Source organism: Artibeus jamaicensis, unplaced genomic scaffold (genome assembly GCF_021234435.1).
Source record: "Artibeus jamaicensis isolate MK-2021 breed Jamaican fruit bat unplaced genomic scaffold, CSHL_Jam_final contig_469, whole genome shotgun sequence".
NCBI lineage: Eukaryota > Metazoa > Chordata > Mammalia > Chiroptera > Phyllostomidae > Artibeus > Artibeus jamaicensis.
The window spans coordinates 507959-520936 of record NW_026521847.1 but is presented as its reverse complement, the minus strand read 5'-3'; the positions used below and the strand labels follow the sequence as shown (position 1 = coordinate 520936).

At 50.4% G+C, this 12978-nt stretch overlaps 1 protein-coding gene across 17 annotated transcripts; it reads right to left on the bottom strand.

Annotated features, from left to right (window-relative positions):
* Positions 1-1156: 1156 nt before the first annotated feature.
* On the bottom strand, positions 1157-12917 carry BAG6 (BAG cochaperone 6). Of its 17 annotated transcripts, none has more exons than XM_037151469.2 (26): positions 12833-12917; positions 12091-12211; positions 10641-10758; positions 10327-10523; positions 10048-10101; positions 9801-9875; positions 8087-8325; positions 7443-7572; positions 6767-6964; positions 6299-6548; positions 5894-5971; positions 5676-5783; positions 5442-5554; positions 5257-5344; positions 4796-5079; positions 4169-4460; positions 3835-4004; positions 3599-3652; positions 3366-3468; positions 3150-3274; positions 2841-2987; positions 2689-2748; positions 2445-2588; positions 2262-2369; positions 1609-1755; positions 1157-1333 (listed from the first exon to the last, which is right to left on the bottom strand). In XM_037151469.2, the coding sequence occupies exons 2-26, from the start codon at positions 12196-12198 to the stop codon at positions 1238-1240; spliced, it is 3486 nt and encodes a 1161-aa protein (XP_037007364.2). In that variant the 5' UTR covers positions 12199-12211; positions 12833-12917; the 3' UTR covers positions 1157-1237. The 17 variants fall into 17 exon arrangements, with proteins under 17 accessions (XP_037007364.2, XP_037007366.2, XP_037007365.2 ...); XM_037151471.2 differs by having other exon boundaries at positions 5257-5341; XM_037151470.2 differs by lacking the exon at positions 12833-12917 and adding an exon at positions 12683-12811.
* Between the last annotated feature and the right edge of the window lie 61 nt (positions 12918-12978).

Here is a 12978-nt window from a genome sequence, read left to right as displayed (position 1 = left end):
GTTTAAAAAATAGTAATAAAAGAATTTAAAAAATATTTTCAAAATGATTTTGGGGGTAGGTTGGTTGTTTGCAGTCTCTTTTATCACATACAACACTGCCAAGTAATCTGTAAAGTGGGTTCAGTAAGAAAGCTATTTGTTTCTTAACTCCAGTGATCTTGTCTAACAAACTGCCTCATATGTGTTTTAATGTATCTTATTGTAAGTTTTGTGTACCAGGAGTCAGAGCTGGGCTCTGCTAGGCAAATGTGCTGCTTGTGCCAGCAAGTGAAGTTGATCCTCATTCTGCAGCTGATAGCTGGGATGCTCCCATAGAGCTTCTTCCTTCAGGTATCTGGGCCTTGGTGGGACATCTGAACTTTGTCAACTAGTTCAGCTACATGGTTGCTTCAGCAAGATGGTCAGTCTTCAGATGGCGTATGCCCATGAGCCAAAGTTCCAAAACTTCTGACCTGGTCTTTGAATGTCTGCTTTCCATTGGCCTGGTGGGGCAGGGGACAGCGACTGCATCTCAAAAGGGAGAAAGTTTGTAGCCCTGTCATTTTGATCCCATCCACAAATGTATATAGACACCATCCACAAATGGTGCCATGTATACAGACACACACGTTTCTGTATTGGGTGAGAAACATGGATCATTGATTGCCTCTGTCATGCCCCCAACTGGGGGCGCACCTGCCCCACAACCCAGGCGTGTGTCCTGACCGGAAATCAAACTTGTGATATTTTGGTTCACAGGCGGTCGCCACCAAATGGTGTCTTTAGCTGTCAGAGACTTGAATGACATGAACAATGGAGCTCCTTGAACAGGGTATATCTAGCACTGATCTCGGTTGAGCTACATGTGGTACCACTGCATGGTAGTCACAGTGAAACTATACCTTAGGACTGCTGCTGCTGAGGAATTAAAAAAATTTTTTTTTTAAAAATTTACTGGACAGTCTAAAGACCCAATCCTAGCATGTACCTGAAACAGGTTCCTTCTGTTGCAGAACTTGGGTCCTATGTACATGGGAAATGCTTCTGCATGAATAATTACAAGTGGGAAACTGTCCAAAATTATCTGGTATAGCTAGGCATTGTTCAACTTTAAGTCAAATTGAGAGAAAGCTAAAGAGCTTGAACTATTTACTGAAGGCACTTTAGAGACAAAAGAGCCAGGAAAATCTGACTTTTATTTCTTAAATACTGTAAAGGAAGGGGGGGGATGGTCCCCTGATGAAAGTGGGACAAGGAGCTAGGGATCCTCAGCAAAGGCCCGCTGGGCATTAGGGAAGCGCTGGGGGCTGTAGTTGGGGTCTTCCTGCAGTCGCTTCTGTATATCAGCCCGGAGCTAGAAAGAGAGCAAGCAGGTTGGAGGGGCATTGGCCAAGACCCTAGGATCCCAGCAAGCACACAAGGTTCATCCCTCAGGAGCTAACACTCCCCACCAGCCAGTCAGTAGCCCAATAAGGCATCAAAGAGCTTTCCCAGATGCCACTTAGGGAAAAACATTTAAAATGGTAGCCCCAGACTAACAAATTCATTTCTGAAGGAATCTGGGGAAGAGGGTCCCTAGCCCAACCCCTCCCACTAGACCATCCCTATTCTGCTTTAAGGTGGGGACACCTGCTGCCTGTAGCTCTCCTGAACCTCTGGTGCCTCCAGGTCCTGGCTCAGGCTCTCAGGGCTTGTCAGGGGCCGAGCTCCGGCTGCCTTAGCTGCCCGGCTCACGGCCTCTGAAAGAAGCAGCTGGGGGCCCTCACCCTGCATCGTCTGGGAGACGGGGTTGAGAGGAAAAAGAGGACCAAAGTCAGATCCAGTGCCACCACCCAGCTCACCCTTTCAATGAGTCAACCAGTCTCCACACTAGGGGAAAGAAGGGAAATAGTCCATGTGTGGTTTTAACAGCAAAAATGCCTTCGTAATTTTGTCTGGCTCTGGCCAAAACCAGCATTTGAATGTGCTGGACTTGGTCTTCAAAACAAGAGGGGCAGGATGGGTCAGGCCATCGGCATTCAAAACTAGCTGGTCCACAAGAAGCAGCCCACTGTAAGCACACAGCCCCAGTCACGTGGGGATTAGGCAGCTGAGGGATGAGAGGACCACTGGCAAACAGACTAATGGGATAACCGTGAGAAAGTCTGAGTCTCAGAAAGGTTTCTTCATCAATTAAGTGAGGGAGCTAAGCTAGAAAAAATTCCACCCAGCTCAATTTGTTTGATTCTTAGCATGATGGGAATTTGGATAAAGTGGGATCCTCAGAGGTGAGGCAAACCAACCTTGCGTCTCTTGGCAGGCATACCACTGAGGTAGGCATCGCTTAGGGGAGGTTGCGGTTTCACCTTCCTCTGGCTCTGAATGTCCTGCTGGATGATAGGGACCCATTCCTGGGGAAAAAAATTATTAGAAAGTAATTGCCACAACTTGCAGTTGCCTTAGCCCACTAGTCACCTAACACTTACTGGGGGGACTGCAGCTGCCCAAGGTTCTGTCTCAGCAGAAGCTCCATCCTGTTCATCTCGGGAGCCCCCCTCAGGGGCAGGAGGTGGACGTCGTGACATAGCCTCTTCTGCCGTTGTTCCAGGTGCTGGGGAAGCATTCTCCCGCTGGGAATCAGCAGGCAGATTCAGAATTCTCTGCCACTAGAACCCTCCACCCCTACCCTTCCACTCCAACTTATCTGGCCCCTCAACCTCTCCCTGGTACCTGAGGCTCAGGAGACGTTCTCTCTGATCCCTGAACTTCCATTGGCTCCTCAGAAAGTGGCTGTGAAATTAGAAGAGAACACAAAATCCCTTTCAAATCACTCCAGTTCCCTCAAGTCCCCTGATCCCACAGCCCATCATCAAATCCTTTACCTGTGGGGGGTCACCAACCCTGCGAACATATCTGAGGATGGCATCAGGGCCTACAGGCATGTGCTCCAGGACCACCTGAAGCCTCAGTCCCATCATAGTGGTCAGCCAGCTCACCAAGGAAGGGTTTACGCCACGAGACATGCGACGCTGAGGGGCAGAGAGCAGACTCAAACACAATGCCCTCAACCAGCTTTTGAAAGGTATCCAAGAGTAAAGAAGTTCGGGGACAAATAAAATAAAAACTGCAGGATACCAAAGAATGGAAACCTAAGGAAAAAGCCTGGAGATCTGGGGCTGGGTGGTGCTTACAATCCGGCCATTGATGACGGCAGCTAGCTCCATCTGTTGGCCCCCCAAGCAGTGCAGGTTCAGAGCAAGGCATTCAAACAGGCCCTGGTTACACAACTCCAGCAAACGGGCCCCAAATCCACTGTCTGTGGGCAAGACAACAAGGAAGGAGTGGTGGCATCCTGCAGCCCTGCACACCCAACATGCCCCACTCACCCCAACCCAACCAGCCCTGACCTGTGCAGTGCAGAACGTGGGCAGCAATGCTATTAAACTGCTCTTGGAGAAATTCCAGATTTGTTCGGATGATGTCCACACCTGGCTGAACCTGCACCAAAGACTGAGAAACAAAACACACAGAGACCCAAAAATCAGGAACCCCAAGACACTGGGAGTCAAGGAGGAGGCAGCAGGAACAGAAGCTCCCCTGCCAGACTCAGGAAAGGATGGAATGGAAAAGTGTTACTCACAAAACTCTCACGAACATATTCTTCTAGCCCAGTGATCAATGTGTGGGTTGCCATCTACAGAGGGAGAAGAAGGGGGACAGCACAAGTTTAGATTCAAATGCTAGCCCTCAAGGCACTTCCCCCTCCACCCCCAATAAATCCGGGGACAATCACAGGTCTAGGTAACAGACAGTCAGGAATGAGAAATTAAAAGTGAAGAGAAGGAGAAGAGCTCTGGAGCCCAGCTCTTCATTTACCCGGATGTTACCAGGTGTGGGTTCCTGGCCACCCAGGTAGTGCTGATGGAAGAAGGATCGCAGCTGGGGCTGGAGCCGCTGCAGTGGCTGGAAATGCCCATGGAGAAGCATCACCACATCCACCATAGAAAAGTTCTGGCACAGGAGTGAGAGCAGGGCCCCAAAGAATCCTGTGGATGGGGCAGAAGTTAGCAGTGGTCTTTATTACCTCGCTGGCCCACCCACCCCTAGCCCATCACCCTCAACCCACCTTGGCAATACCCCTCAAACAGGTCATCTACCTTCCCCTGGCTGCCCTTTCCTGGAGAAAGCCAAGGCACCCCCCACTGCTCACCAAGAGCGCCATCAGCCCCAGGCTCAAAGATGTTGCTGGACCCGCTGAGGCGCTGTATGAAAGCGGCGATGCTCTCACTGCTGCCAGCCCGAGCCCCCAGGGAACCCAGCAGAGAGCTCAGCACACCCTGCACCACTGAGGTAAAAAACTCCGGTGACAGGCTTTCAGGACCCAGGCCTCCAGGACTCCCTGTGCCACCAGAAGGGGACCCTGGTGGGGGTGTGGTCTGTTGTTCTGAGGCCAGAGGTGGAGGTGGAGGGGGTGGAGGAGGTGGAGGGGCTGTCTGCGTTGCCTGGCAAACAGGAAAAAAAAGTACAGAAAATGAGGTCTATTCTGTCTAGACTCCTTACAGCAGAATGTGCATGAGAAGTTACTGAATGGCAGAGTTAAGCCAAATAGCCACCTTTCTCCCTCTTAATGAGTTAGGTCAGAAAGCAGTGACACAAATGCTCTCTAAGCCCCATTTTCCTCATCTTCAAAATGGAAGGTTTAGAGTCAATGGATTTCCATGGTTCCTTCCTATTGACATGTCACCAGGCACTGCAGCCAAGGCAGAATAATGGCAACAAGGCAACAGTACTTTGCTGGGCAAAGACAAGAAGGGCAAAGAGTAAACCACCCACTCACCTGCAAAAAGTCAGTCATGCCCTGAAGAAATGCAGGGACCCCAGGCATTGCCACAGTGATGGTGGGAGAAGCCACACCAGGCCCTCCATTGCCTGGCCCTGCAGGCCCCAGCAAGTTCCCCAGGAGCTGAGAGAACTGCAGATCAGAGGTGGAGGGTTGAGGGGGAGGAGGCTGGGTGGGCCCGCCGGGAGCAGGGCCAGCTGTGGTAGCTGTGTTGGTGGTGCCAGCACTGGCTGATGCAGTGGCAGGAGCTGGAGGTGGAGCCATTCCTGGGGTCCCCTGAGCTACAGGGACCAAAAGCAGTAAGTTGAAATCCCCATTCCAGTCTTTGAGCAAGAAGGCCAGAACAAAGGGACTGAGTGAGAACTGGGAAACACCTATGAGGACGTCAGGGAGGGAGGGTAAACCTTCAGAGCCATGGAAATCTTTTAAGTTTGAGGCAGGGAAAAACAAGAACTCACCCACAAGGACAGGCTGCATAAGAAGCTGCCCCACAAGGCCGCTCACCATCTGGGCCAAAGACGTATTGGTACCCAGGCCAGCACCCTGCTGAGAGTGGGAGGCTTTCAGCCCTATCCTTTTTATGCTCCACCACAGGACTCCCTCCCAAACACCTCCCCACTGAAACTCTCCCACCCTTACTCACCAGAGTCCCCAAGACTGGGGGCCCCCCAGGATGAGAAGGCCGAGCCTGTGGAGGGGTGGGCCGGGCAATCACCACCCGGGTCGGAGCTGCCTGGAAACCTGGCATCTGCTGTCCTGTGCATAGCACAGGGGAGAGACCAAAGAGGGCTGAGGGCTGGTCCATGCACACCAGCCGACAGCACCCGCCACCATGGACCTTGGCCCCCCTCCCAGGCCTCCCTTTCCAGGTCATTACCTGCGGCCGCGGAGGCAACAGCTGCCACCATGGCCTGATGAGTGATCTGGTGGGCGACGGCGTGCATGAACTCAGGGGACAGGGAGGGCAGCTGGATGAGGGTGGAGCCTGGGGGGCGGGTCTGATGTAACCTTGAACCTGGACCCTTTCAACCCACCCAATTGGCCCTACCCCTTCTCTACCTACAGTACAGCCTAATCTGACACCCTCACTCTTACCCAGGGTCTGGCCATGACCAGGGGGTCCTAGGGGGCCAGTGGGAGCACTCGGAACTCCACCAGACTGTGCGCCAGAATCTGGGTAGGGAGACAGAGAGAGTGGCTCTGAGACGGGTGGGGCTGAGACCTGCCTGTATCCTCCTGGGATCAATGTCCTTCCCGTCCCAATTCCCCACCCAAAGTGCCTGCTTCCTTTCCCTCCATCTAGACAGGGAGGAGGTGCTTCCTACCTTATGTAAACAATCTCCAAGAACAAGCAGTTCTGCTGTCCCCAGCCACATACAAATTAAAGCTCCTGCTCTGGTTCCTCTGATACCATCAGAGGCCCTCCCCCTTCCCACCCTCACACCTCAGCATCAACCCCTCCCCTCACTGTGCTGCTCTTCTCTACTGACCCTAACTCACCTTGAATGTTCATGTGCATCATGACCACTGGTTCCACGCTCTGGTGGGAAATCCGGATGACCCTTGGGTGGCTGGTGGTTGGTAGGGGCGCTGGCCCTGGGGGAGGTGCCCCCTCGGTTGAGTCAACAGTAGCAGAAGAGGGAGCCAAGGATGAGGCCTGTCCAGAACCAGCAGGAGATGCCTCTGCACCATGAGTCGGCGGGGGTCGAGTCCCATTCCCGGTCATGGTTACAGTGGTCCCCACGTTGATCTAGAGAAAACAAGATGGGTAGGGCAGAAATAAGAAAAACACAAGAACCTAATCCAGAGTACTACCCCATGACCTGCCTCTAAAGTCTCCCCCATCCTTCATCATTACATGTTTCCATATAACCTGATTTAACCTCCTTCAAGTGCAAGAGCCACCCTAGGTCATCCCAACAACAGCCCTCCTCCATTCTTCCACAGGCCAGGCTTGCCCCAACCCACCTGGATGGGGATGGCTGCTTGCTGAAGCACCATGGGGGTGGTGTAGTGAGACATAGGTCGGACCACATGCAGGTGTCGTGGGGGCGCACAGGCCAGATTGCAACGCAGATCAGACAGTGCCACAAAGGTGTTGCCTAGCAGCCGCAGGCTCTCCCCCACCAGGTTGATCAAGCGCTGGTCTTCTTCTCGACCCTCTTGCTGTAGCACCAGGCCAAACACAGAAAGGCAAGGGAGAAAAAGAAAAATACAAAAAGGCAAGAAATATCAGGCTGGAATCCATCTCATTAACCAAAGCAATACCACCTTCTGAAAATATCACGCCCTCTAACCCTAGGTGTAGGCTTGGAAGCTCCTGCACAGACTAAATCTCTGCAAAATCCTGTTGTAAAAAATTTCCCATTAAAATAGATCCTACGGTGAGTCAATAAAAAATCATCAACTAATCTCTCTCACTTTACAAACTTGCTAAATAACTCAGGAGACTAAGGAGTGCAAAGACAGTGAATATTGCAAAGATTATCACCTATCCTGAAACGGAGAAAAAGATCACTTACTTACAACCCTAGAGAGAGATCGTCACCTTGCAGACAATCTTTTTTGGGTGGGGGAGAGGATGATGTGTATGTCAGCCTGTTCCACCTGGGGAGATCTGGGGTAAGGAGGTGGGCGGGCTCACATTGTTGTTGTAGTCTGTGCTGGCAGCGGCACCCAGAACCTCATAGTAGCGCTGCAGGAAGGGATGAAGGCGGCTTTCAAGCCGCTGGAGCTCCTGGAGCACCTCGACGTACTCCGCAGGGGAAGGATGGCTGTGGGCAAACCCAAGAGACAGTGAGCCAAGGCTTTCCTCAGCTTCCCCACCTCACAGGTGCCGGGGACCATATCTGCCATCTCTCCCTGGCCTCCCAGAACCATAGTCCAATCCCTTCCTGGACTAGCAGAGCCTGTTCTTTACTCCCCACACATGGGAAGATGGGACAAGAAAGATAAACTGCTTCCACCCTCCCCACTGTCACAACCCTGCACCTATGATGGTGAGACACTAACTCTAATAAAAGAGAGGGCGCCTCTGTAAACTCAGGGGCAAGAATCTTGATAAGGAAGCACCATTTGGTTTTCCTTGCCTTATAAAGAGCAGTACAGCTCAGCTGCTGGTCCTAATGTCAACCTCCTTTCCTGACTCCAGGGTCCCTCCATGCTCCCAACACTAACCCTCCGCCTAAAACGTCCAAGCAATCCCTCCTTCCCCATCACACCTCTCCTCGTCCTCACCCTTCACTTGGGATCCCAAACCCTCTCCCAAAGGTGCCCTCCATCTCTCACTTGGGAGCATTTGTCTCTGGGGCAGGTGTTGGGCCCGCTGGGGCTGGGCCAGAAGGGGTGACCTCCGGGCTCTGGGCTGGGGCACGCTCCTCCACTTCTTCCGCCTCCATGGGCTCCCGAGAAGACACTACGTTTTCGACTGGTTCTGATGTCTGAGAGCTCAAGGCTACTGGCTCTGGGGCCACAGTTGGTGTCTGTGCAGGTGGCTGATTGTGCTGTGCTTGGGACCCACCTCGACACTGAGGGTAGGGGAGAGTCAGAGTACCAAAGGCAGGATGAGACTACTGCAGAAGACGAATCAGGTCAAAGGAGAATGAGCGGAGAAGGTGCTCTACCTAGACTCCCCGAAAGAAAGGCTTTGTATCTGTACCTTTGACTCCCTAATAACCAATAAAAAACTTATGCAAATTAGGCGCATAACAAATATCTGAAACTCTTGCAAATTAATTATTAACAAAAAATGAGCCCTGGCTGGTGTAGCTCAGTGGATTGAGCGTGGGCCTATGAAGCAAAGGATCACGGTTCGATTCCCAATCAGGGCACATGCCTAGGTTGCAGGCCAGTTCGGGGGGGGGAGACATGTGAGAGGCAACCACACATTGATATTTCTCTCCCTCTCTCATTCCCTTCCCCTCTCTCTGAAAATAAATAAATAAAATATTTTTTTTTAAAAAATGACTGTGGCTTCCTAATCTCCACAAGAGAAGGAAAGGCCATAGGTCATAGACACAGCACAAACTAATAAAATCAAGACATACCAGTACCAAGTATCATAACTAAGAAAAGTTTTTAAAATGGTTTTACATATTTATTTTTAGAAAGGTGAGGGAAAGGAGACAGAGAAGGAGAGAAACATCAATGTGTGGTTGCCTCCCACATACTCCCTACTGGGGATATGGCCTGAAACCCAAGCCTGTGCCCTTACTGGGAGTCAAACCAACCAGTGACCCTTTGGTTTGCAGGTCACACTCGATCCATTGAGCCACACCAGCCTGGATACAATTAAGAAACTTAAAAAAGCATCAAGCCCTGACCAGGTAAGCTCAGGTGGCTAGAGCATCATCCCAATAAACTAAGGTTGTGGGTTCAATCCAGGGTCAGGGCACATACAAGAATCAACCAATGATGCTCCATATATAAATGCAACAAATCAATGTTTCTCTCTCTCTCTCTCAACTCAATTAAAAAAAAAAAAAAAAAAAGCATGAAAGCCTTCTTTAATTGAAACAAATTGCCACAAGCCCTGACTGGTGCGGCTCAGTTGGCCAGGTATCATCCCACAAAGTGAAACATCACTGATTTGATTCCAGTCAGGGCACATGCTTGGGTTGGGGGTTCAGTCCCTAGTTGGGGCATGTACAAGAGGCAACAAATCAATATCTCTCCTTCTCTCTCTGACATCCACATTTCTCTCCCTTCCTTACCCTCTCTCTAAAAATAAGATTTTAAAATAAAATCTTAAAAAAGAAAAGAGAAGCCAGGTGAGTTACCTGATAAATCTGAAACAAATTTCCCAGATACCTGACACCAAGATTAGCAGAGACAGGACAGCCTCACATAGATACTATAGGTACTTTTCTGCCCAAAGAATGAAAATTGCAGAGAAGAAATCACATTAGGAAGGAAACATTCAGTGAAGGTGGACAGTCATGCCTTCCCCGCTAGGCCGAGACAATGGGGAGAGAAGATAGAAAAACAGAAAAAGACTACTTACCTCCATCCGGGATAGCAAGGTCTGTATATCCCTGATCATGTGCTGAGCCATCACCAGCCGTACTCGGGGTTCACTCTACAATAAGAGAGGGAATATCAAGGCAGGTCTGAGATGAAGGCACAAGCTGCAGAGCCTACTGAACCAGGTCCCAGCATCTCCTCAGCTATGTCCAATCCCACCTCACGGACTCCAACTCCTTCTCCTTCTCCCAGATCCCCTTCCCTGACCTTCCCAGGCTCCGTGATACCTGAATTGGGGCCTGTTCCATGTTGATGTGAACATCCACAGCAGAGCCGTCACTCTGGGGAAAGGGTAAGGGAAGTTGCTCTGGGAGAAGCCAAATACTAAGGCCCCCACATTTCCAACTCATTCTCTGGAGACCCACTCCTTTTCTCCTCAAGACTGAGGCTATTAGTAAACCATAGAGCCTTCCAAACCCAATCTAAACACTGAGCTCTCTCAGCAACTACTACAACCAAAATTTTACTTCCCCACAAAAACCATCCCATGTGAAACACCGGCTTACAGGAAGGTTGAAGGTTCCAACCATGACATAACTGTTGGCATTCCGGTCATGAACAGAGGCCCCAGGCCCACGAGTACCAAGTGTGGGTCCCCCACCATGGGTGGCTGAGGCAGACCCTGTCCCAGAAGATGCCCCCGAAGGGAGCTGAGTCTGAGGAGGAGCACGTTCCACCAGGTGAATAACCTTTCCCCCAACATCTGCAAAAATAAAGAGATACACACCAAAACATTTTGTGATCAGGTAAACCCATAATTTCAGCTCATCCTTCTGGACAGCTGCCTCAAACTATGAACAGCCCCACCCCACCCCCTTACTGTATTCTTGGAGCTTCTTATCATCCTGCAGAACCCGTCCCTGGTAGATAAGCCGTTGTTTCTCAGAGGGGATGCTGACAGAGGCAGCAATGTGCTCCTTAAATTCCTTTACATTCATCTGTAAAAAAGAGACACAAACAGGTATCAGCATATGCAGGAAAGAGGAAGGACAAAAGAGGGACAACTGACTCGTGGAGACGAGGGGTAAAAACCATCCCATCATAAAATCACTTCTCTTGACTGTGAAGTAATTACTGTGCAAAGCCCCAAACTAAGACGACTCTTGTCAAAATACGATAAACATAATGAAGTTCAGTTCTAGGCCTAGGAGAAAATTACATTGTTGAAAAACAGAAAAGCAAACTAATAGTCCCTTCACTCCTCTGCCTAGCTCCCAAGGGAATGTGTATCTAAAGATATCAGTGACTGCTCTCCAAACACAAAATGATACAACTCTAGTCCCAAAGATAAAAGCAATGACAAGAAAGATGGAGTGGCCAATCAGGTTAAGGAAAGAAGACTAAACAAAGGAAACACAAAAGAGAAAAATATTTCTCCTAACTAAACAACTGACTCTTGGGAAGATTCTGGCTGTTTACACACATCTAATTACAAAAGCCTGTATGTTTTCCTGAAATATAGCTAATGTCACACTTTAAAAACCATGGGCCAACCCCTCATACTCTTGTCTCCCAGTATTAGAGTAGTAATGACATAGCCGTGCCCATACTTTCGAACTCAAAAGATTCATACATAGTGTGCCACAAAAATTAGCAACTCAACTCAATGGTCTATTAGGCCTCTACCTACATTACCAGATGATTTCTCACCTTTAAAAACACAGTATTGCCCTGGCTGGTATAGCTCAATGGATTGAGTGCAGGCCTGTGAACCAAAGGGTCATGGATGTGATTCCCAATCAGGGCACATGCCTGGGTTGCCCACCAGGTCCCCAGTAGGGGGCGTATGAGAGCTAACCACACACTGATGTTTCCCTCCCTTCCTCCCTCTAAAAATAAACAAATAAAATCTTAAAAAAAAATACTAAACACAGTATAGACCTGAAAATTTTTTGTCTTTAAGTCATGCTTGTGTTTGGGGTCCGAGTGTTCTGTCTTCCTTTTCCAAAGGCAGGAACCATGCCTATCTCTGAGATAGGGGTTCACTGAGCTGGGGTTCACTTATGCAATCAGGTTAGCATAGAGATTCCCTCCTTCCTCCATATTTCCCTCTGCACTGAGTTCTGCTGAGATGGAGTAAGGCAGAACAAAACCTACTTCATTCAATAGAAGAAATACCTTACCGCTCAACAGTATCAGAAAATGTTCTGCCTAGAGAATGAACAAAGGAATCAATGAAAAAAACTGAGGACAAGAGAACCTTCTTCCGGGCTAAGGGGCACACAAGAGAAGGAGTTAATGGGTGCCTTCCAGAAGTACTGGGGTCTCACCTGGGCCCCCACAATAAAGGTCCGAGTCTGAGAGTCCAGGGTCTTCACCAGCACCTCCAGGTTGTCAGGCTCCTCCACTGCGGTACTGGTACTATTATTGGACTCCATGGCCAATAGCTTTCTAAGGGAAAATGGAGAGAGGCCCACTGTCGCCCAAAGCTGATTTTATATACCCAGAAGCCTCCCCGGCCCGAGTCTCCACCCCAATACCTAAAGAGTTTCTCCCACACAAGCACACTCCCACCCCCATCCCTCTTCTGATTCCGGGGCACATGGAAATAAACGCAAAGGGCAGGAGACCGAAGGCAAAGGAAGTTGGGCGACAGGAGGTGGGAGAGGCTCCAAGATGCCAATTACAACAGAGAGCCAGTCGGGCTAGGAAGCAAGGAAGGAAGGAATTCGTGTCATCACCGGTCGCGACAGAAAGGCCCCAGAAACCCTGGGACACTAGAAACCGGGGGGGGGGGGGGGCGCTGGGACGCTGGAGGGGTCGCACTTCATTATGCGGAGAAAATGGTTTCGCGCACGCGCGCCACACCACAGCCACTGAGCCCGCCTAAGTCACCACAGACCCAAACTGACGGACACTCACGGGGGGCCAGACCGGCTAGCTGACTGCCCCCCTCTTCTGCCTTCTTCCGGGGCTCCAGCAGAGCGTCGCAATCAACACACACCCAATACACACACCACCACCCTGCGGCTCCACCCACGACTTCCCCACGGTGCCATCACTTCCGGTCACCTCCAACTTGCCACCGACGGCCACTTCCGTTTCCCCGACAGTACTTGGAGATTGCGAAGCGGAACTTCCGGCTCCCTCCAGGCTCCCAAGCTTCACTTTCGTGGGGTACGACAAAAAAATCCGCGGCCCCAAACAGTGAGTTCCGG

Bases quoted from the DNA above. Each gene is read 5' to 3' on its own strand.
- BAG6 (XM_037151469.2), bottom strand. From the start codon at position 12,198: ATGGAGTCCAATAATAGTACCAGTACCGCAGTGGAGGAGCCTGACAAC. The intron at 9,876-10,047 runs GTATCACGGAGC...CTCTTATTGTAG, and splicing joins TGGAACAGGCCCCAATTCAG to AGTGAACCCCGAGTACGGCT. The intron at 3,653-3,834 runs GTAAATGAAGAG...CTCCCTCTGTAG, and splicing joins CCACACCTGGTAACATCCGG to ATGGCAACCCACACATTGAT.